Source organism: Ornithodoros turicata, chromosome 2 (assembly GCF_037126465.1).
Source record: "Ornithodoros turicata isolate Travis chromosome 2, ASM3712646v1, whole genome shotgun sequence".
NCBI classification, from domain to species: Eukaryota; Metazoa; Arthropoda; class Arachnida; order Ixodida; family Argasidae; genus Ornithodoros; species Ornithodoros turicata.
The window spans coordinates 148,908,229-148,933,096 of NC_088202.1; the positions used below are offsets into that span (position 1 = coordinate 148,908,229).

The following is a 24,868-nucleotide window of genomic DNA, read 5'->3' on the forward strand; positions in this document are numbered from 1 at the left end:
GTTGCACATTTCCAAAAAGTTAATATGAGCAAACGGAGACACCATAGCACTCGTTATGAAACTTTATTGTAATACAGAAGTGCAACAGTATCACAGGGCTTTGCAAGCGAAAGATTTGTGTATAACAAATGTAAATACAAGCAACACGAGTCTCTGTAAGGCATGATTTGATGCGTATTACAAGCACAAGGTCTTGAGATAGCGCAATGCGCTAAGTACTAAGATTCCCCCATAACATAACTAACAAGCATGTTTAGTGTGATTCACTACTACCTCGCATAATTCTGCATGTTTCATGAATGCATGACTCGCTGTTTCATAAGTTCACACCAGAGTTCCACAGAACACCCTAGCAGTTCGGTTCCTAAAAATTATCATGGATGTATTTTGCAAAGTATTTTTTGCTACTCACAATGGGAGCAATGCAGGCTTGACAAACACTGTGTGATGGAGCAGCACCATGCTTCGGATTTCCAAACTAGCCAGGCAATAATTTCTCACTCAGTCCCTGTTATTGTTTTATCCCTTGTCACATGGAGCAGTTCCTAACTGCGCAAAGTTTTGGAAGTTTTATTGTCACGCGTATTACCCGTTCTCTCTCAAGAGTATGTGCTCGGACATTATTGAAACTTCTTCGATGAGGCAAGGTGGCAAACAAAACCTGCATATGTATTCGGTGCCGTTCACACCATGCTAATCGTGGAGCTTGCAACGTTAGTGATAGCTTTCGGGTCATTTTGTGGATGTAAGACGGTAAACGTGGATTACTTCGTTATTGGATGGCTACTTTGTGCTGCGTGTTCCCTGGGGTAGTACAGGTTCCTGGACTGGGGATTCCCACATGCTGCACAAAGACGTGTAAACTGAAATTCAAACGGGCCACGATGACGGATGTCTACACTCATTCTTTTTGGGGCTTGCACTGGGAAGGCACCTTTTGGTCACTTCTGTTGCGCAGTTGGTAAAATGGTGAAAAGGACGCAGCTACAATTTCACAAACTTGATTCCTGAAGAACCCAGTGGGTGAGGTGACACGGGTGTAGATAAGAGTTGTACGAGACATCCTCCCAATATTCAAAAAAGCCGGAAGGAATTTGGTGGGGTGAATCTGCAACACACGTTGATTTAGCACCGTCTGTTACCTGAAGCGCGTCAAGTTGTGGGATACGTGTTGTCGCATATTTGTCCACGGGGGAAAAACTTAAAAATATCCATGGAGAGTTGTGTACTTGTAAGGAAGGATGTACAACGAAAGTGTTACGGGGGACTGACTGAAGAATGATGGCAATGGCTTTTTTGTGTGTGTGTGTGTGCTAGCGTTGAGAAGCAAGTGTGGCTATGGGTGGTGTACAGGCATGAATAGAGGATAGCAGGTATAGATAACATGTGCAGACATGTATCTAGAAACTGCACAGCCTGTGGTACAATTCTGTTGTGGCTGCAGGGCATCATCATGGGGGCAGTTACCAACATCATCGAAATGTCTGCCAGGTTTGCATGGTGATGTTTGCACGTCAGCAGCAACGGATGAATTGAGTAATCCAATGAGAGTGCATTATTCAACCCCTAAAACGAGAAGGCAGCCAGTGACACGAGGCAATGCAGGAAAGGCTGTCTTTCTTAGTTTTTTTTTTTTACTCCAACGCAAGCTACAAAATGTCATTGAATGTTGGGGGATGTCGTGAGTAAACTTGAAGCCACTATCAACCATCCCAGACCTTTGACGCTCAAGCTTGTGGTACTGCATGATCTCCGAAGATGAGGAATTCAAATGGGAAATTTTCTGCTGTCCACCTCCTCCCCCATCAGAAGAGGTGCCAAAAAATAAGTACCAAAAATGTTTGGACAAAGAGGGTAGAAAAGCAATATAGGAGTTCTATATAGTCGTATCTCTTTCATCCAAAACTCAGTTATCCGAACTGTGTGATTGGGAACAAACTTGTTACCATGGTAACATTTTAGCAAACGAGGCAACTGCCATCATTCAATTACCTTTGGGGTTTTTTTTTTATATATATCCACAACTGGATATCTGTATCCAGACACACAGTAACAGGACCAGTGTCCAATTTGCTTATACAGAAATGTCTTTGGCATTTGCCCCATGGAACATCGCCTCTTTGACCGATTTTTGGTCAGAGGTCAGCCACCGGAGACCTGGACAGACAGCAAATGAATCCTACAGGGCATAAGAAGTTGCTAGGCAAGAGTTGTGAAAGCATTTGTGGCCTTCAAGCCTTCGCTTGATTTGCTTATCTCGGCTAGAGGGTCGTTCCAGGTAAGCGAGACATGGCTCATTTCTGGAGCACTTTGAACCCCTAAAAGGAGGACAACCCCAAAAGGGCACAAACATGATTCTCATTGGACATTTGGAAAGAAGATAGGACTTGTACGCACTCTAAACCATTCCCAAATGCACTTAACCATTTAAATATGTAATAACTAGAGCACGGATTTTCCTGCAAGCACTTTTTTTCTTCCCGTACTGGGAAAAGAATTTCATTGCCGTATTGGTTTGGTGCCGGTTAGAAGGTATCTATGGTGCTTATAAATGCATGCCTGGCACATTATGGCATATTTTGAATGAAGATGCGTGCTTAGTGTATATTTTATTTTACCATACTTTTGTATGGCCAGATACGAGAGCTTTCGACTTCTTTTCTTTCATGGAAGGCGTTGGGTATTCTTTCGCTAAAATTCCAGTCAGAATCAACTATTTTCCGTGTTTCAGAAGGGTGTGGTGTTGAGCCTTTTAGTGATCAATGACGGTGTCGTCTGCTAAGTGCACAGTACGCCACTCCCAATACTCCGCACCGTGTGAATGCTCAACATAACACGGTATGGAACTTCGTCACTGTGAGCAGTGTTTCCGCTTTTTCTTCCACTAGAATCTTCCATGAGGATGTCGCTCGTGTGAATACGCAGTACCTGGTGTACTCTTAAGAAACGCGGCGATATTTAATCTCGTGATCCTTAATAGAATGCTCAGATTTTATCAAACATGCATTGCTTTCATACGAAGAACATGGAAAAACATTGCATATATTCAGGTTTTTACTGCATATTTCAAATATTTTTAGTGCATGTTGCATGCATATTTGGAGAGTTTTTTTTGTGCATATCTATCCGCGCTCTAGTCATAATGCTCAACAGTCAAAAATTATTTGGGATCAAAAGTGCAACAACAGTGTACCAACTGAAAGGAGCAATACCTTCTAAATGAAGTGACGCATTTTTTTTGCAATAATTTCTAATCCGTAATTTTTCGCAGCCAAGTAAAAAAAACAGTTTATACTCCAATTGATGATGATGTCAATACACATTAAATTTTGAATGTGTCGACTGATTTAAAGAGCATCCACAAGAAATTTGTTAACAAATCAATGTATTGTGTACCTCATAATGCTATTTGTTTCCCAACTTTACCGTTCAAAATGCGTCTTTGTGCAATTGTAATATATAACCAGTAATAACCTTATCTACTAACAAATAACACAGCCTTGTTTAAGATTCTACGTGGTATGAGTCTCTTGGTATGAGGCCTTGTGCAGAGTTTACCTTGTGTTCGTTCTGAAAGAGAACAACGGCTGTAAATAACACTCGGTGCCTACTATCACTAGCTAAGTACCGGTCGTATTAATCTTAAACATTGGCAAACGTAATCATATATTAGTTAATGCGGAGAGTTGGGCGAGTTAGTACATACTCAAAACGATACAGCGCAACAATGAGGACAAGTGTGTTTGTCTGATCCTTCTTGCCCTCATTGTTGCGCTGTATCGTTTTGAGTAATCATATATCACTTTTACAAGAATGGAGAGCATTTATTAGTGTTTGTGCAAACATGCAAACGGAGGGTAATGACAGATACCATGCTGCATTTACAGAGTGTAGCGTAACCCAGATGTTAGCTGCTTTTGGGAGCAGAGAAAACTATACACGAATGACCTTCACTTTCAAGAGGGCTCTTGGAAGTGTATTTCCTAAAGAGCAACTACGTCACAGAAACTATAGGTAGTCCTGTGAAACTAGAGCAGAGTGTTTTTTTTAATCAGTAAACAAAGCTTACTTCCCTTCAACAAACTATGCCCTCCTCAATGTGCTTTAACTACGGTCACATTTCAGTGCACACTCAAGAATTGAAATTAACCAGCGAAATTACTTGGGGGGGGGCTCTCAAAACTGCTTGGGAACAGGGGAGAGCAAATTATGCCCTCTCCCACAATTCTGAGTCGCCAAAAAAATGTGGTAGCGGGTCCCCGAAGTCTAAAAAACAAGCTCACCTTAGTGAATAGGAACAGCCATTCCTGCTGCCACGCGTTTTTTTTTTTTTTCTTTTTCTTCTTCTTCTTTCTTTCTTTTTTGCGAAGGTTTGTAGCCTGGCTGATAGACTCTGACTATACTACTAATTGTCAAATTAAATTTCAGCGTCAATGTTGCGTACTGCTGTTCATGCACTGAAATAAAAAATCTTGCGGACATTGCAAAAAGCCGAGGGTCGTGACACGATATTTTATATTTTTGATGGGTCACAGGGTAGCAGTTTGGTAAGCACTGTGGCTGTTGCCTTAGCTAAAACTAAATTTGCGTATCAACCTTCCAAGATCGTTCGCACCACTAACTCCAATGGTTGTCCAACGCTGCTTTACAACTCTGCATTCCGCTAGAGTACAAGAAACAAACAAACAAACAAAAGTACCGTACTTCAATTCATTGTGCCTATTACTTAATTTTCGTCACCTAACTCGAGAACTTTTCTGCCTTTTATGGGCATCTCGAACTAACTTTTTTTCCCCTAAACATTCCAAGTGTCCAGTCATAACAACATGTACACAGCAAGTCAGATCAGACCAATCAAATATTGATAACCTACTCGTTATTTTAATATTTCCAATTGCGCGATAAAGATTGTAATATTCGTAATCAGTTCATACGGGCTGTTATCAAGTGGTAATATGAGGTTGTTAATTAAAGCGTGTTAGCTAAGAAGGTAGAAAAAGCACCAGGTGTGACACTCCTTACCTTTTGCACCTTCTGCATCCACCTAGTCTATGGTAAACATCCTAAACAGAAAGGAGGATGACACCTCAACCAAGAGAAGCGAGAAGTAACAACAAAAAGAAAATTATCGTTAATGTGTCTGTGCCACCACCACCACTACTGGTTAGATGTGTTCCACAAATAAACTGAACTGGGCTTCAAAAAGACAAAATAGCATAAATGCAGGTATGCTAGTGTGTAAACAAAAACAAACAAGAAAAAAGGACGGAAATGAAGACTAAACGACACAAAGCTAGGCAATATATGAAAGCTGCAGCTCTGAGTGTTCACTGCCTCGCTTCACTGCTATGACTTTTTCCTTTAAAACCCTTTATGCAGCAATGTTGCACCTGCTATGCCACATACCTATCTGTCTAGCTCACCTTTTGAGGCTGAACCGTCGTGCGACACCAGGGTCTACCGGCATGGTTTGCATCATGTGCCTGTACATGTTCATGGCAGCTACTAGCACACAGAGCAGCATGGGACCAAAGAGTGCCCCCTGAACTCCAAGGCAGAACACTCCACCCGCTATGGCTAGGCCGGTTAAGAATGGGTGACCACCCCTGCAAGAGTGCAGTTGACATCAGTGCTACTTCATTTACATATTTCATTTCATTTAATAAGGGAGTTACAGCTACCATTACTCTTTTCATAATGCACTTAGGTACAGTAATTAATTACTCAAAGTAATTAGTTACTTCACAGCTCTGTTGTGGCTCCCCAACAGGGTCACAGGAATCTCAACGGCTCACTTCTACGTACGGGCACGAACGTCGCCATTCGTTCTAACTCCGTGAGTTAACTCTGTTTTCCTGGGCTAATAAGTTTTAAACTTGCAGCTTCCATTTCTGGCGCATGATTGAATATTCGAAATCTTCATGTCACCATTCGTTCTAAATCCGTTAATTGCAACAGAGCACGTTATTGGCCACAGACTTGAATGTGAGCTGCCATAGAGAGGAATACCATCGATGTTTACATGTAGCATGATGATATCTGTTCCTAGTACAGGCAACTTCCTCAGAATCCCCTCAGTTAGGCCGAAGTGAACAAAATCGTTCTCGGTTCCCTTAAAGGCCAGAGGGCATTACATAATAAGGGGTACAAAGATAACAAACACACGCATAAATAAATGATTTATCGCCGATTTCATCATGTACACCGCCACGCGAAAGAGTTTCCCACGCGTGCGCAATGGCGCCTTGAGTCGTATGCCCTATGCTGTTACCTTTGTCCTGTGTTTGGCTGGCAACCAGACATTTCAAAACCAGCACGAAAAGGAGAAGCCTCAGAAGGGAAATCCCTACTCTTCTTATAGCTTTTATACGCACACACAGGCCGACTAAACGTGTTAGTCGACTCCTACTCGTTTCCATGTGGGAGGCCCCTCTCTCAAAGAGTAAGCCATGGAAGGACTGGATATAGAACATCTTGGAAAATATTTTGGGCACAATGTTCGCGGTAAATCAGGTCGTACACCAAAAGCCGACAGGCTGGTTTTGTGCCTGTGGGTACTGCGGGTACACTCATCTTTAATTATAACTTCCCAACATGTTGGCGATATGTATTTGGAGGTGACATCACTTACCCCTTAATCTCACTGTAGATTGCCGTATCCACAAAAGATATCGGTGCCAACTGGCACGTGAGCATGAAGAGTGCCTTGAAACATTGGCCCTGTACCAACCACAGCTCCAACACTGCAGGCAGGCAGGCCCAATAGGCTCCTAAGAATGGGACAGCTCCCAGAAGTGCAGCCAAGGCTGAAACCATCCAATCTCATATGAGCCAATTCTTGGGTGTAGCAAAGGACGCATGAATGTCAGCTAGGGGAGGCAAGAGGGGCAGTTGCCCCCCGCCCTCCTAGTACTTTGTATTTTACTCCTTACGTTACTCCCTAGGGCAGCTTTGGTCGAAGGAAAATAAACGATAAAAAGAAACATGCTTCGAGCCCTTCAATTGAGCGATCTTTCGTGCCAGAAATGACACGTCTGAGCAATTATCGAGGAGGCATTAAAAAAACCAGCAGAGCAGCATTTATCCTCACTTCTACAATGTCAGAAAAGAATAAGTAGTTTCTTTGTTGAAGGTACTTTCTGTCTTTCGTCATAGCGTAGCCCATTCTGTTTGGCAATAAGACGATGCAAGAGTTGACTTACCTGTGGGTATGTAGACCATGTTCACTTGAAATAACGTGTGAATGAGCCAAGTATAGAGCCCATAAAAGGCAGCCATCTTGAAAGAGGCAGCAAAGACACCAGCAATAGCCTCTTCAAAGGCTTCTCCCAGGCGGCCTGCTGAACCAGGCACCATGCTGGAGAAGAGGTCCAAAGGCTTATATCGTTCCCCACTTGCCCGCAGCAGGTAGAAGAGTGCGCTTGAGAACACAACCTGTTTCAGAACGGTGTAAAGAGACGGACGTGTCAGTTGGGTTTCAACTTTTTCCTTCACGTACCGTAATTTCACGCGTATTAGCCGCGGCTTATGCATGATTTTCTTTTCTCGCATCCACCGTGCGACTTATCTGATTACTATTTTTTCCTGGTATTTTCCCCATAAGCCGGTTTTAACGAAAGGGCCGGCAGTGTCTCTGGAACAGCACTGCCCTGCCGATGTACGAGCGGTGCGTAACAGGGACGGGTCCACAGTCAAGTAGATTGATCTTCCTGGTGCATTCCCTCAAGTAGCTTTAACGAAAGTGGTGACAGTGATTCGCGTCTTCTGGAAGACTACTGACCCATCAGTCCACGAAAGATCCCAACAAGGGCCCAATCCGACCTTGCTAGAGCTCTCGAACTGATCTCTTTGGTTGTACACTACGCCGACCCCGGAGTATGGACCACAGGGTTTATGGCCTTCTCTATGGTCTACTTTGTTGCACAAATCATTCGTATCGTATTGACCGCGGCTTATTTGCCAGAAAATTTTCAAAACGTTCCTAAAAATGGATCCTGCGGCTTATCTGCAGTGCAGCTTATACGCGTGAAATTACGGTAAAGTGAGCGCCCCCTTTATGGCTTTAAGAAGCGTATCATTTGTGCATATAACTACACTTGGTGATGTGCAGACATACACTATTGCACTAGTACTGAACACATCGTGAGAATATTAATAATAGGAACTCACAAGATTGATGACAAAGTTGAGGACAGCCGTCCCTCCTCCAAAGAGGAGGGAGAAAGTTGCAGTGAGCACGCTGAGCACAACGCTGATATTCCCCTTCAACAAGGCCCAGATGGAATCAAATACCTGCGGAAAATAATTTGCGTAATACTCGTTTACTTTGTTGAATAGCTTGGCCTTATTGAATTTACTCGTAGTACCACACTTTCCCACCTAAACTTTGTCTCTTCCAAATCACATCTAACTTGCACCATTGCAATACTTGCGCGGAAGTAACTCAAATTGATTTCTAGGTTTTAAAAGTATAATGTAAAGAAAAGACACGAGCAATCTGCCACCCATCTGGCAACGCTGTTCTTCCAACATGGAACGTTCCTGCGCAATTGTTGCTCTTGGAGAAACACCCAAGCTTTGCCAGTTCTTTAAAACGTTACTGTAACATTAATTGATATCATTTGTATTTTACGCGCTGTGCCTCTGACTGTCGTCAGAGGTTACGACCTCTGAGGTCGTCGACCTCTGACTGAGGTCAGAGGTGCTACGAAATAAAATAAATACAGTAGATGCTCGTTATAACAAAGCCAATGAGAACAAACAAAAGCACAAGTTCAAGCGCAAAAGCTCAAAAAGCGAAGCACAAACAAAAAAAGTGGGAATTGGCTAAAAACGGGGGCGCCACAAAGATCGTGGGAACAGCCCTGCGCAGAAATTATGTGGGTGTACATTGGAACAAAAATCTTCAAGATAAACCTCGGCGAATAAAACATTTGGAAAGATTTACTACTACATGTCGTACCAGCTCCCGTGGGATAGTGGTTAGGGTGGCTGCTTTCCACGCCGAGACTGGGAGGCGACGCGGGTTTGAATCCCAGCTGTGCTGTCTGAGGTTTTCCCTGGGTTTTCCTGCAGACTTTTCAGATGAATGTCTGCACAGTTCCCCCTGAAGTCGGCCCAGGATGCATACTAACCCCCACTCATAGCCACAGTTGCTTTGTGGCACTAACACCAAATTTAAAAAAAAAACATGTCGTGTTTGCCAGCAACAACTCACTTGTGACGGCCTTCAGATTTTCAATTGTTAACGATGAACGAGACTATGCATTGTGCAGCAGCTGCGAACCTCCAATCTATCGTGTATGTGGTCTTGAAACGCAGCCACTGTCATCCGCGCACGCTTGTTACTTCTGTAGATGCAACCTTCTAGAACCATAGCGTTTCGAAAGCACCGTAGCTTTGCCTAATAAGCAGCAATGGCAGGCTGTCTTTCCCTGTGGCATTAGCTGCAAATAAAACGGCGACTGCCTCTTGCCGAAGATCTGCCTGCACTGCGCTTTGCCGAAACTTGTAGAAGGCCACTTTTGTCGAGGTTGTAAATGCCTTTGTCTGCATATTAGTCCAACAGTTTCCTTACCAAGTGTCCACGGGGTCATGGTTGTCAGCCCAACTTTCACCCACAATCTTCAACAACACGCCGTGACGATTTGTAAATCACCACCCATTGCCGCACTTGGCTTTTGTCATCGCTTCAGCTTTTGCTGTCAGTGTGGGTTTGTGGATGGACATCTCTGGCATTTTTAAACCATTGTAGAAGCGTCGCTTCTAAATTGCTTCCTCTTCGCAGAGAAGCTCTTCCCAAACCCACCGAGTACATCCTGCTTATTCTTCAGGATGGTTGACAGCGTCGACACCAGGATATACAGGAATTTTTCACGAACAATGAGCCAAAGTTTAAAAACAGAATGGTTCATGTTCGATGGTTCCCGCTTTTACCGAAATACCGCTTACATAAATTTTTTTCCGGTCCCGACAACTTCATTATAACGAGGGTCCACTGTACATTTTAATTGGGACATGGTACAACAACAACTTGGAACAAAATGCTAACTTGAAAAGAGTGATTTCGTTCACAGTACACCAAGCATGCACAACGAGCTACAAAAAGCTCGTATTTTTTGTGTTGGGAATTTTTAAATACGAAAGAAATCGAGAATCGCGTATGACATGACAACTGCAACTTTACTCGCAAGTATATACTAACCGACATGAAAGTGCCGAGGTTTTCATGCGCAAAATTTGCGAGGAGCCCGAGGTCCAGCGTCTTGAGGGCATCGAGCAGAGTATCCCACGATGGGGCATGGGGAAGCACACTGGGGTCGATGGTTGAATTGCGGGCAACCCAAAGGTGATAGACGCGGTCCCATAACTCCAACATCTGTTTTTCCACAACAGCAGCTCGAGCGGCATCTTCGTCATCAATTGCACGACGCACCTGAGTAGTATAAAGAGTACTGTTAGACAAGCATGGAAGCACCCGTAGGAGTTCTATTTAAAGATGTTCAATGTTCATTTGCCACAACTTGATGCCTGAGACCTCCATGTATTTAGACACCCACAGCTGCGTTCATGACCTACTAGGTTATATAGAGCATGTCATGTTCATCCACATCGATTGCAAATGCCTCAGGGTTTTTAAAAAATTAGCTGGTATAGGAGATGCCCATTTTGCAAATTATTGTCGCCAGACCAAAAAGTTGCGAGAACAGCGACAGGTTTGCTCAAATGCAGACTGCTAGGTGCAACGTCTTAGCGCAGTTTTGTCGCCTGTTGGCGCAAGAAATACGGTGCGGTGCAGGAAGGCACGGCACTTCCACCCCTGGGTATTGCACGTTAATTGGTACTGTATTTCCTCGTGTAATTAACTTGGGCGCCTAATTGTCGTTACTTTCGTGGCATATTTAATGCAACGTCTTTTTTGGGCAATTATGCGGGTCATGTTGGAAGCCCATTTCCTAAAATGCAGGCACAATATCCCCTACAAAATTTCAAATCACGATAAAACAAATTAGAGATTAACGTACAGTTGCAGAGATCCAGTCTCTCCCATAGAGATAGGCATCACCCAACATTGAATCGAGAGCTCCCTGGACACCTTGCATAGTCTCTGGCAACAGTTGCTGGAGCTCCGGGTTATGAACAACTGTCCGATTAATGATGCCGCTGGTCACCTCCACCAAGTGCATGCTCTCACCGTACACCTGCGTCCGTCCCATTAAATTAATCCTATTAAATGCAGGTTCTATGAAAGGCCACAATATCAAAGAGGGATAAAGACTGGGCCTGGAAAACACAAAAAGACGAGACGACACAGGACAATAACCTTGTTGCACAACAGACTAAATATAAAACAAGGCCAAGAGCCACACCTTCCACTTGGATTGGACCGGATAGCAAAATGTTATTCAATGTTCTCACCCAATTTTCTCCCAGCAACAGCAACTACCCAGCTTCTCTTCTCCGCTTTTTGACAAGGAACTGCTCCACCTTTTTATTATTTTAAATTTTTGTTTATAAATCCACCTCCGTACCTCAAGGCCCGAACAATAGAAGGGCTCAGTCGAGCTCTACGTGGCTCACTATGTCCGAAGCACGAACTACTGTGCGCACAGTAAATTGGAGGAGATTGAAGTGCCCTCGGGCACGTAAAATACGAGTGTGAAATGCTATTCCAATTACCCCTGCTTATTGTAGTGGAATATCAGGGCACGTAGGAAAGATGAAAGTCACTGAAAAGGTTAGCCAGCTGTAGGGATCGAACCCACATCTTCTGGATTACCGGTCCAGGGCTCTACCAATTGAGCTAAGCTAACACGCCTCTCCAGCGACTTTCGGGGTGCGTCATCTGAAGGGACGACAAACCAGCCACTCACTCTCACTCCTTTCACTCTTACATTTTTTGTTCACTCATACACACATTCATACGACGGAAATCGACGCAAGCGGCACCTGTTGAACAAGAGAGAAACTGATGTTCTGAGGCTGGAACAACATAGAAGGGACAGATACAAACAAAGCCTCAAATTGCCAGAAACCCGTTGGTAGAGCCCTGGACCGGTAATCCAGAATATGTGGGTTCGATCCCTACAGCTGGCTAACCTTTTCAGTGACTTTCATGTTTCATCGTTATTTCTGGCAATTTGAGGCTTTGTTTGTATCTGTCCCTTCTATGTTGTTCCAGCCTCAGAACATCAGTTTCTCTCTTGTTCACGTAGGAAAGGTTACCGGATGGCTTTGTCAAAGAATGAGTCCCAAAATTGTAATCGCATTATTCGAGAAATTACTCGCTCGCGATACTAATCGATTACTGCCAAAAGTAATCGTAATGAGACCCACCTGAACTGCGAGGAAAACGGTACCCACGATGGCCAAGACAAAGACGAGCAGAATGAGGCTAATGGTGGTGATGTTGTCTATGGATGCCTTCAGAAGTGACACCATCTATGTGAGAGATCGTGATGACTGAACGATTCAAATGAATTTTATTTCAAGTGGCCAACCTTCTTGTCCCCCTCTCGCATGAGCCTCCAGAGACCGTGAATGGGTGCTGGAAACATGGCTTCGCGTCGTTCCAGATACCAGCAGTGAAGACGTATTAGCACCGTTTGAGACTTGCTCCTCATCCAACCCCAGACGCCAAAGTGGCTACCTACCATTTCAGAAAAACCTGCTTACAACTATGACGCACAATTTTTCCCCCCCCAAAAAAAGGTTGCAAAAGTTGTAGGTGCGCAAATTGTGCGGGAACGACCCAAAATTGAATGGCATGCTGGTCCTGCGGGCTCTGGGTGGAGCCAGTATCGATATTTTCACTGTATTGCACGAGCAGTACTGGTCTACTGCACCTGCCGGGCAACACTATCGGGAAGCAAAGTACTGGGGCCACTACCGCTCATCCAACCGGTGAGATACGGTTCCTACGCGACGACGCTCCTCGATGTCGCCGACAGGCGCACTGGCAATTGAAAGCATGCCACGTTAGCTAACTTTGTCACGTTTGTTGTAAGTTTATAGAGTGTCTGTCTAGCGTTTCCTTCCGCGCCTGTTTTGTAGTTCTAGTGACGGTGTTGTCCATCGCATCATGGCCCATCGTCCGAACGCAGGGCGCAAACTGGCGCTGTCATTAATTTTGAAGCGGGTACACGCGAAAAGTATGGCGAAAACCACGTGGCATGTGGAAGTCATTGCCGCTGAGATCGCGAGAGGTGCTGGGCCAGACACCCACGCACGAAGCTGCAGGTGCGCAAGTTACGCGATGATCTTTCATTTCTTTGCACTTTTGGTGCTAGACTAGGGCGTGTGCAAATTATGCGCATATTACGGTACGCTATATCGGGCCATATCTGGTAGTACTTTGTTCTAAAGCTCCTAACTTGTGCTCTTACTTTAGCTCTCCAAAATGCTGTCGTCGCGTAAAGAAAGTTGTTGCTCACCAAGGCGCTTGACGATGGTGTACAGCAAGGGCACGAAAGTCAGGTGGAGCAACCACAAGTAACGCCACAGCTGAGCCAACAAGCAGGACCACACGAGGGCACTTAAGTAAACATTGCTCATCTTGTGTGGTTTCTTTTCTTCTTTCTTCTCCCCGTTGTCTTCTTGCGTGCTTTCCTCCTTCTTCTCAGTGCTGTCCTGTTCGCTGTCCTGGACCTTTATGGTGGGTGTGGGTGCATCGTGCAATCGAAGGGAGGAACGCCTTTCAGGAGTTGGTGGTTCAACTTGCAGACGCTGGGCCGTAACTGGGCCGCTTCCGGCTGCACCTTCAGATGGTTGGGCTGCTGATGGTTGGGTTCCAGCTGATGATTCCTTCAATGATGTCACGGAAGGTCTCGTCAAAGATTAGGCAGGCCTAATATCCAAATGGTCAAAAGCTCAGACGCAGTCCAATTCATGACATCTGTCACAGACCCACTTGGATAAGAGACCATCTGGTCTGGTCATTCGAGTCACAGAGTTTTACATACAACAAATGACATAAAAACGCAGCCATTATGGCAATAAAGAGGTCTGACAGGCAAAATGTTTGTTGGAGCTACTTTCGTTCACAACACGATGCAGGGTAATGGATGCTGTTAAGAGATCAAACTGAGGCTATGGTCGCGGTATGAGTAGAAGAGACGTACGTTACGGATTACGTTAATTATGGGCTGTGCGAATATTTTAAACATTATGTGCCAGTAAAATAAAAGAGTGAACCTTGTTTCAAAGACCATTTCCTCACAGGGTAGCGCACGTAACACCATCTGGACCAAATAAGGCCTCCACTGCTTCCTGCACTGTGTGTCAGACATTTGTGGCACACGTTTGAGAAACACGGGTGGTCAAAACTACCCGTGTCACGTGTTGCCACACAGATATATTCCAGGGGGGAAAACAACGTCGGCAAAATGCCGGGCCGACGTGTGCTTCCGACCTAAAAGCTGTTGGGCCGTCCTTGCAGAAAAAGGTTGGGCCAAGCTTGGGGATTGACATTGGCCTTACTCGGCCCGACTTAATACTGCCAACGTTGGGCAAATGTAGCAGACCGACCCATAAGACATGGGGCCAACACAGGGCCAGTGTAGAACCAATTCTGGGCAATAACCGGCCCTTTTTCGGCCAGATGGCAGCCCACAGATTAACATGCAACGTAACAGCAATGATGGGTCAACTATGCCCAAGCAACAAAGATTGGGCCAAGCTTGGCAATAACTAGGCTGGCCTACCCGACCTGGGTTCGTGTATTATCGGCCAACAAGCCTGTTTCTTGATGGAGATCTGTAGCCTGGCCTACATTGGCCAATCTCTCAATAGCACGGCCGTAACACGTTGCACAACGTTCTTGGCCCAACGTCGTTCGTCAACCACCGCTGTGAGCGACCTCAGACCAACTTTGGTCCAAGGTGCAGTGACTGACTAAGTCGCTTGCCGACCAAAAACCGACCACTGGCCAATGGTATCCATAAATGGTCTGCTCAATGGCACGAAGCTTGCAGGTTCCAACCCAGACACACTGCCTTCCATAAGAGACATTAATATATAGTGTTCCCAAGTTCGAATGCACATCACAACAAAAAACCAGTAGTAGTTGTTATCTCAATACCACATATTCCATTTCAGACAGAAACAGTGGCTGCTGTTGCTGATGGGCAAGAGAGCTCTTTAGTTGATTCCATGCTTGGCCGAGGACTAATGGGGCAAAATATGGAGGAAGGGTTGTGACATGACCACTAGATTTCCAGCTTTCGACATTGCCCTTCATAGGCTAGTTTTTTAATTGAAAATTAGCAACTGCCAAAAGACTCGCTTGTGAGGTAATGTGCTTCAAAGGAGCTCTCCATAGGCTAGAGACTAGTCAAGAAGGGAGAAGATCCGGACGTGATCTCTGTCTCAGTGAAAGGGGAGCACTTAGGAGAGCACTAGGCTATGAATCCACTCGTATGACTGGATGTCGATCATATGACCAGACATGAGAAGAATGCTCTTGGAACACAGAAAGCAGGGATGAGGTCAAGTTGAAAATGTCGCCTCTAGTGTCAGTGAACCAACCACTACAGACATGACCGGCTGAACACTGATTGGTCCACCTGCTTCCATCATAGCGTGATGTCTCACAAAGGAGCATAGGTGGGCATTTTCCAGCGGCCTCACTCATCCTCACCTCACGAAGCACAGACTTTATTGGCCTCACTCACCCTCACCAAATCTTCCTCACCAGTAACTAAACCTCAGTCAACCTCACATTCCATTTTAAATTTTGCCCTCACAAACCTCATCTCAGGACATCGGGATCCCGAGAGGCCTCACCATCCTCATCCTCACATGCCTTCACCTGATGAGGCTATTCACAACCCTTATGGCCTCACGTATCTTCACTTCATGAGGTCCTCATCCTCACGTGTCCTCACCTCATGAGGGCCCTCATTTCCTCACGGCACCTCACATACTTTCGCCTAATGAGGACCCACATGGCCTCACGAGTCCTCATCCTCACGTACCCTCACCTCATGACGGCCCTCATGGCCTCACGTACATTCTTCTCCTGAGGACTCTTATGGCCTCACGACCACTCATCCTCACGAGTCTCGCCTCGTGACTTGAAGACACGTCACGCCATAACGATATTCACGAGTCTCGCCTCGTGAATATCGTTATGGCGTGACGTGTCTTCAAGTCACTAGTAGGCACATAAGCCTCAAAAGATTTTCCGTCATGTTCACATGACACGTCGGCGTTGAACTACGTTGAACTACTGGTGTCAGTAGTACTAATGACACTGCGCGGCATTCAACTGTTTAAGGGTTTCGTCAAGTGCTTGGATAAATTTGGTAACAGTTGTTACTGTCACGGTGAGATTTAACGCTAGTGCTTGGCATCAGCAAAGAGGAGCCCGAACCCATCACTTCATCTGTGAGGTCCGTCACAAACCGTCAGGACCTCACGACCTCATCCGTGAGGTCACTCACGAAAGGCCTCACAGCCTCATCCGTGAGGTCCCTCACGAAAGGCCTCACAGCCTCATCCGTGAGGTTCCTCATGAAAGGCCTCATGGCCTCATCCGTGAGGTTCCTCACAAAGGGCCTCACGGCCTCATCCGTGAGGCTCCTCACGGAATTCGTTGTACCCTCACGTATTGATGGCCTCATGACGACTGGCCTCATGAGTGCCCTCACGGTGGGCCTCATGAGGGACAATGCCTCACGACTGTCCTCGTGAGGAACATTCAGCGTGGTCTGGCCTCACTCACCCTCACCTAATCGTCATGAGGTGAGGGTGAGGAGTCTTCATGAGGGTCCTCATGGAGTGAGGACGCCCAGCTATGCAAAGGAGCCACACTAGAGCACGTGCAGACGAGCCTCAATATGATCGTTCTTCCCCTCAGCACGGCACGACCAAAAATCGAGGATTTATGCGAGGAACTTTAAAGGGCTGCTCCTTTAGATGGCTTGGAGCTCCAAAATGTTATTTTGCATTTAAGAACAATGTCAGTCAAAGTCTTAATGCACAAAATGTAAAATTGATCACATCACGCGGTAATTTTTAAACCCTGTGCAAACTTTCCGTTTCCTGAAGAGCTGGATGTTGTGGCTTGGTTCTGTGACTTCTCTACAGCCACCATCACCACTTGCGTTGCTGTCTGCTGCGCCCATTTCATTGTTGTTGAATCCTTTTCCACCACTGCACCTGTGTGTCCTGCTGAAGCAGGTTGTCTGCAGTGACTGTGTGTTCTTGGTGTGCACAGTCCTCACAGTTGGTGGAGCTCCATTCACTGTGTCTATCATTGTTTTGCTTGTCCTCTGTTCTTTCTCCTGGTCTTTCACTGAAGTAGCAGTAGCTTCGTTTGGACGACAGCAGTTTTGAGGACATTTTCTTGTAATAGCAAATGGGACATAAATGACGGAAATTCGTGATAGAATCCGTAGGATTAATTTTCAATGAAGGTGACTACGTGGCATGAACGTGCCGGCATTAATGCCCCGCGAATAACCGCCAACATCCGCAAGTGGCCATAAAATGATAGTTTCCCAAAGTGAGAGACATCTGCATCTTACTTCCAATGTACAATTTGAACTAATCAGAAGTACTTTTCTGCAAACGCCAACCGCACCCAGTGGAACAGGAAATATGTCACGCCAAATGCGTGCACCGCTTGTGCACCTATTCAAGATGGAAGTGCGAAAAACTGGAGGACACTCAGGCGTGGGCCGATGGTGCATGTGTTGCATTAAGCGAGTGGAGTACGAAACAGTCACACTTTGGGATTGCCTTCTTAATGCACCCAATGATAGACACAACTGCAGACAAGTGGGTAGGATCAACGCGAGAGAAAAACGCATGTTGTAGAGAGATTGTCGGGATCAAGATAGCTACTGACTCTTTACAACAAGATGATGATACTGATACGTGAGCTGATACCGATATCGATGCTGATGGTTATGGCACAGTCACATACAAAGGCTGTCCAAGGGTGATCCCTGGTCAGATCTTTGTCAGTCGAGTTCCAGTAAGAAGGGCTCGACATCTTACATTCATGCAACCACTGCTGAGTACCATTGCCTTACGGGTACTTACAGGTATCGAGAGAATTTTGGGGGGGCAATGCGATACGTAGATTTCGATGGCATAAATTCGATTTTGTCGGGGCCTTCAAAAAAGCGCTCTTTTCGCACAGCCCTGGTTAAGGGAGAGGTGGCGGGGGGCACTGACTTTGAATGGGGGCTGTTCCTCAGTCTTTGGCGCTTCGCTGCCTTTTAAGGGAAACACTTCGTCCGGTTCGAGGCTGAAGGACACACGCTTCTTTCCACCACGCTTTGGAAGAGACAGATAGTCCTAGTAGAGGACAAATGATTTCCTTCCATCTCAAAAGCAAAGCCTCATGGAAGAAGTAGTAGTACATACTCTGGCCGCATCGGGGATGTCATCCAGAGGATCCTTTCCTGTCAGCCATGCCCATCCGACCCTCAGCGTCTGCACAGCGGGAGATGAGCATTCGGGTGATGCTGAAAGAAAACGACACCTTACTCTGTAGTTGGAAATCTTGCCACAACATTACCACGTGAGAACCCAAGAGTGAGACCGCTATGTTTCGGAACCAAATCGAGTTGTGCCACTCACTTTGTCAATTGAACAGTGGAGTGACGAATCTTGGGTACCCCAGTTATCTATCTACGGGTGCCCACGAACAACGCGAGTCTGGGTAATGGTGCACACAGACACACAAAGAAAGGGAAGGCAGGAAGGAAAAAGCAACTTCAACGAGCTACACATTAGAAACAGCAGAGTCAAAGTATACTTGATACACGTACTAGACCTGACGGCACCCCGTGTATTACAAAATAAATGTAAATCAATTTTTGCAAACGTAACACTGAACCTGCTCAAAATTTGGCATAACCAGAAAAGGTGAAGAGCCAAACATGAACAACTAACACCGTGCTTACTACTGGTCAACTTTTTTTGGGTCAATTTTTGGGGGGACAAAGTAGGGGGCTCGCTACACCACCCTTGTCAACACAACCTACAAGGGAAGGTTGTGTTGACCTCTCCAATATCCCCTTGCACTCGCGATATGACAGCCTGCTCTCCAAAGAAGCGAGTGTCGTCTGCGTTGCCAGGACACCGCTTTCACGTAACTGGCAGATGCCCATCCAAGTACGATGACATTACGAAGAGCTGTGTTGACCTTCTGTCCAGGTTGTGTTGCTCTGGTGCTCAGAGCTGTAACAGCAGCTGTCATGATTCCTTCAGTATGGTTTGTCTCCTAGCAACCACATCTTCATCTCAGGCAGTTTTGGTTTCCTGTCTGAATAAGACCTTGGAGCTGGGGTGGCACTCAGAAAGCAAGAACGTTGTTAGATTAGTGTGGTACAATGACTGCTGTTTCAGCATACCATCACGCAGAATTCGTCCATGTAGACTTGTACACGCACACCATGCAGAAGATCTCAGTTCTGCATACTTTTTATACTTCATTAGAGGCTTTTTCGTACTTTTTGATAGCAACTTTTCATACTATAGCAGTAGATACCTTTTTCGTGAAGTTGGGCAGACAGCTGAAAACTTCACTATCTGTATCAGTATTTAACAGTTTCTACCACATATAGCCTAACCGGATGCTTTGTAAATGCAACCAGTTTACATTCATGGAAAATATGTGCTTTATACAATTTAGTGGACATTCTTTAGCGCCTACGCTTTTTCTCTGATAAGGCGCACAGAAATGTTGGATGCATGAGCTTCATGAAACCATTTGACGAGTACAGCACTGAAGTTGCCATGAGCCCACATCGTTAGTCTTAACCATTTGGGGTTTCACCCCAACATAGTGTCTTCCACATTTCCTCTCTTTCTCACAGTGTCCGACACAACTAGTTCAGAGGACACCTTTGTGACGTTCTTACAGCACGCTTCCGGCATTTACTTTGTGAAGCAGCATCTGATTCTCCAGGAAAACTCTGTCACGTCATCCTTTCTGTGTTTCTTGAGACCATTCTTGGGATGTGTGTTCCTGCACAAGTTACAAATTGGTGATCATAGGGGTATCCTAGGATCCTAGGATTCCATGACCACAGAAAAACGAGGAATTCATCGTCGGTCGCGAAAAAAAAAAAATGCAGATTTTCATTTTGGGCACGGAGAAACGTGGATTTTGATACTTCTCGCGGGTTTATCATTTGAAAATAGCGAGTAAAACTCGTTCTCTGCTGCTGCTCCGTTGTAAGCCTTGCCCATTTCAGGTGCCAGGAAAATTCGAACAGATGATCGTAATATACTAACACTACAAGAAAAGGTCTGCTACACTTCACTGAAAAATGTCTGGAGGAATGGGTGGTCTACAAACAGGTAGCTGAAGATCCCAGCTAGAGCCCTGCGCAGATGATATTTTCGGCATCCGCATCCGACCCGCATCCGCGCACACGTTATCTGCGTCCGCAGCATACACAACAGTTTACATCCGCATCCGATCCGCTGAGCTTCTGGAACGCTACCTTGCCGGTGCTCACGTGGTTCGAGATGGCAGAATGCCTCCTCCCCCATCTTGGCCATGCATGGTCAAAGGTGAACCCGAGCATGTGCCCGCTGTCGGCGCGCAATACAAATAAATTGCTGTTCGAAAAATTGCAGCACGCGGTATATCCGCATCCGATCCACATCTGGCCTTGAGCCATCCTCATCCGGTCCGCATACCGCAGGAAGTGCTATATTTTCATCTAAATCCGCAAGTATCTTGCGGATATCTGCTTCCATCTGCGGATGGTGCAGGGCTCTAACCCCACCACCGAAACAGTGCATTCGACAGTCTTTTGCAAGACCCTGGCTCAATGTGCCCCCATGTTCTCCCAGAATATAATACCGTTGCCACAGGTCCCGGTCTCATCTGCTGACGTAGAGCATATCTTCAGCAAGCTGGGAGTAGTCTGTTCCGCCCTCAACGCCAGAGCCTAAACCAGGAGATTGTCGCCGGGATGCTCCAGATATATTTTAGTGCAGTTGCCTAATCTTTTCGTTGAACGCTTTGTGTGGCTCCAACTGTTCTGTGATGTGTGCGTGGTTGTATTTTCCTTGAAAATACTGATGCTAGTAGCGGGATGCACGAATGGGTTATCGGGTGCTTTCGTTTCTCCTCTTGTCTATTAAGTCCTTTCCTAATCTCCTTTTTTTTTCTTTAATGTTTTTTTTTTCAGGATCGTAACCTTCCAGCGGTAATTCCCGAAGGCATAGACAGTGTTGACACACCTGGGTGTATTGCTTGGAAAGTAAGTGACCCGTTCTTACATGCGTTACACGTGGTGACCTTTGTCCGTCTCCAGTGAAAGTGTCACTCGAGGATTTCAGGGTGACTGGTATTCTGAGAGAAATCAGGTTTAACCCGAATTGGTCGGAGGTCAGTTCGGCGGGAATAGCCTGGCGGAATCTGGTTTAACCCGAAAAACTCACTCCCTAACTACGATGCGGTTGGTATAACCTGGTAGGTCATGCGTAGGAGATTCAGACTACGACACGGACGACGTGACCTTATTGGTCTAAGCGCATTTCCTCGTGGTTTATCCACGCGAGAAACTCACCGTGCAGGTCCCTGCGGCAGCGCAGCTCAGCAAGAAAGCCCATGGCGAGGAGGGCCAGCACGACAAGGAGCAAGGGTAAGCGCCACGAACCCGCCGCAGACGTCACGTGACAGACGAGGGCCGTCCACACCAAGGGAGACGCAGCACGAAGCACCTGTCGGGTCTGCTGATTCCACCAAAAGCACAATGCACCGCAGTAGCCAACCACAAGAGTCCACACCTGGCCACAAAGAAGACACTTTTTTTCAGTTTTACTGCCACGAGTTGGCTCAATTTTTCGCGTCACCCAGGGATCGGAAACCGGTATTTTTTCGGTCCGGTCCGGGTTCAGGCAAATTGGTTTGGCTCGGGTTTAGCTCCACTGAACCAAAATTATCGGCTCGAACCGGTTCAGGTATATCGGTTCGGTTCGGGTTTAGCTCCACTGTCGTTGGGTGTCCAAGATTAATCGCTCCGTTCACGTTCGTCTACGATAGCACCAAAGATTCTCCTTCCTACTTGCATAGGAGGCATATGCTCGACGGCAACCTTTATTATTTCCGGCACAAAGAGTGAAACCCCAAAATAATAGCGGTAACAATAGGAAGCATCCCCATTTATATCTCTTTCTTCCCACCTGAACCTCACTTGGGTTCAGGTTTGCTTCAGCCCCTTTTATTTTAGAGACAGAGCGGGAGGGAAGGGCACTTATCAGGAAGCACATCCTGAAGTGAATCCAGCTGTGCTTCGTTTCTCTCAATCACAAACTGCTTGTGAGATCGATAATAGTGAAAGGGCCAATCACAGCGGCTTGTCGAGTCAACGGGCTCCGCCAATGTGGCCCGAGGATATCGTGCCTGTAGGAGACAAATTTTTAGCGGCAAATCCCTCCGGCCACGTCATGGCAACAGACCGTTCCCCTCCAAGGTGACCTCCTCATTTTCCGTTTGTGTGTGTGTGTTGAAATGGGAAAAGAAAATTATTTCCACTGCAGGCTGTGCCAGGAACCGCAAGAAAGAGGCACCGTAATGACTCGACAAGCTCTCGGGCGGTGATGGCTACTAACTACTTCTATGGTAGTTTGACTATAACTACTAACTACTTTGCGATGGAGTAGTTTAACTAGTATTTCAACTACTTTTCAGAGGAGGTAGTTAAAACTACTTCTTTATCTACTGCAATGTATTTTAACTACATCTGTAACTACTTAATGTTGTCCATCAACACCAATTCCATTCTATAGTGTTCTTGGACACCTAAATATGACTCACGAGCAGCGATAAAAGTGAAGATATTTAGTACACACGCACGGCACAATTGCTCTGCACCTCCGTTCTCATCAAACAAGTGGCTCGAGGTAAAAGTCGGAAGCACAATCGTGCCGTAAAGCTCACGGAAAAATCCGAAGTAGTTGGCGCCTCCGGTAACCTAACTACTGTAGTTAACTACTCAAAATAGTAGTTTAACTGGTGGCTGCACACTACATTTCTGCAAGTAGTTGATAACTACTTTTAAACTACAATCAGGTAGTTTCACTACATGTAAGTTAACTACTGGCCGTCACTGCTCTCAGGTAATTAGGTTCATCACTCTGCTCAGATGAACATTGTGAGTTCGATGGGAAGGGTGCTACCCGACAACGAACAAGCCGTTGCTGTCTGACCGCCTCATGACAATTACGTCACGAGACTCAATTCAAATTATTGGGCTCGATCGAAATAATAAAACTTAATCCAAATGACGAGCAAGATAAGGAGCTCGAGACTTAACCGCCATCCTGACATGTAAGTTGCAACTGACACATTTCAGAGCACGATAATTATACGTTGGACTTTGTAAACATTCAAGAAAGATATTTTCAAGTGGGTGAATTAAGATGGGTCACAAAGTGCTCTCCCACCTGGAAAGTGAGCTTCTAATTTTTGCACACTTCAAGAAGGGAACCTGGCTCTGACCCAAAGACATTTAGAGCTCATAAACAGCCAAGAAAAGAAAACCGTCAACCACTAGCACTAGCTCGTGAAAATAAAACTTTTTAAAATAGAAATGGTTCAGTTAAAGTAACTTTGTAGATGGAAGTCAATGACAGTTTCCGAGTTTTTGTTTAAAATTTGTACTGTCCTTCTAGAACTGCGTGTGTTACGCTAAAGCAATACTCAGTGCGGGGCTACCAGTATAGCTCAACTACTTTACTTTCACCAAAAGCAGATGCAGTTACAATTTACTCGTAACTAACAAAGAAATATTTTCTTCCCAGAGGCACAGCCGGTGTCGATACGGGGCATGCAAGATAATGCGGAATCATACACCTCACTTGAGATGGGTGAATACACATTTTCTTTTGCGCAACTCCTTCACCAAACAGGGACTTGTTTTTGATACATGACTGTTTTGTCTTGTACCGTTTGTGTTCGGAACTTAACAGTAATAAAGTGAGTGGACTGTCACGGGAATTGAGAAAAATAAGGGGTTTCTGCCGGGTTTTCATCTTAGTGCGTACTGTAAAAACTTGGCAGATGGCGAACCATCGTGGAATTTTTATCTTCTTCTTTACCGCACCACTACTTACCATAACAGTACCGGAGAAGAATTCTAACACAGCAGACAGAAGACAGAAAAGACCGGAGACGACGACATACAGTTTCATCACAAGAGTCACGGGCATGAAGTTGTAAGCCACGTAGAGACATGTCACCCCGACAGAAAGTGTCACGAAAAACTTGATGTATTTGAAAAGCACAATGCACGCCCTTTCGGCTATGTTGTCAGCCACTTGGAAAGGCAGGATAACCACTCCGATGGCCACGGGGGTACTGGTCTCGTGCAATCCCTGGAGCCATCCTCCCAAAAGTACAGTGAGAGATCTCTTGAATGGGTGCACAACGGAACCAAATAACACAGCCCACAAAAGAGGACCCAAGAAGGGTTGCAGGATGAAATAGACAGCAATTGTAGCTGCAGAGACGAACGCCGCGAAGAGTATGGTTACCGTGTTGTAGACGGCGTGCCTGAGTGCCTTTTCATGACCTGGAGGCACGAAGCTGAACAGTTCGAACGGGGATTTCGCTAATTCGGTAGATGAAGTCATGGTTACTTTCAGCTCATCAAGTCGGGGATGTTCCACATCTTCCGTACCCGCAGGGAGTCGCAGCTAAGAACATGTCGTCGGACAAAGTCCAAAATAAGCGCCGTCAACAGCACGGTTTTTACACGCGTTCTATTTATAATTCCTCGGAACTCCCAATTTGTTGCGTTGTTGTCTGTTCGCGCAGTGGCAGGCAGCGGTGAGGCGGTGGCAGGCAGATGGATAAATGGATGGCTAGGCTGGTGGCTTTCCTTTTGTATTG

General features: G+C 45.7%; 1 protein-coding gene across 3 annotated transcripts; it reads right to left on the bottom strand.

Moving 5' to 3' along the window:
- Positions 1-46: 46 nt before the first annotated feature.
- LOC135386372 (transmembrane protein 245-like) lies at positions 47-24,840 on the bottom strand. Of its 3 annotated transcripts, XM_064616245.1 has the most exons (15): positions 24,091-24,840; positions 21,543-21,762; positions 18,376-18,476; positions 18,184-18,306; positions 13,434-13,803; positions 12,501-12,649; positions 12,337-12,441; positions 11,025-11,201; positions 10,205-10,435; positions 8,170-8,292; positions 7,203-7,434; positions 6,632-6,806; positions 5,424-5,606; positions 5,023-5,063; positions 47-3,570 (listed from the first exon to the last, which is right to left on the bottom strand). In XM_064616245.1, exons 1-14 carry the CDS (start codon positions 24,607-24,609, stop codon positions 5,045-5,047), a joined length of 2,727 nt encoding a protein of 908 aa, XP_064472315.1. In that variant the 5' UTR covers positions 24,610-24,840; the 3' UTR covers positions 47-3,570; positions 5,023-5,044. The 3 variants fall into 3 exon arrangements, with proteins under 3 accessions (XP_064472315.1, XP_064472317.1, XP_064472316.1); XM_064616247.1 differs by lacking the exon at positions 18,184-18,306; XM_064616246.1 differs by lacking the exon at positions 5,023-5,063.
- Between the last annotated feature and the right edge of the window lie 28 nt (positions 24,841-24,868).

What these genes read in the sequence shown, in the direction of transcription:
- LOC135386372 (XM_064616245.1), bottom strand. Translation starts at nt 24,609, where the DNA reads ATGACTTCATCTACCGAATTAGCGAAATCCCCGTTCGAACTGTTCAGC. An exon ending in ACCTCGGCACTTTCATGTCG is followed by an intron (nt 8,293 to 10,204) that starts GTTAGTATATAC and finishes TATTTTCCGCAG; the next exon opens with GTATTTGATTCCATCTGGGC. An exon ending in TCAACTTTGTCATCAATCTT is followed by an intron (nt 7,435 to 8,169) that starts GTGAGTTCCTAT and finishes GTTCTGAAACAG; the next exon opens with GTTGTGTTCTCAAGCGCACT.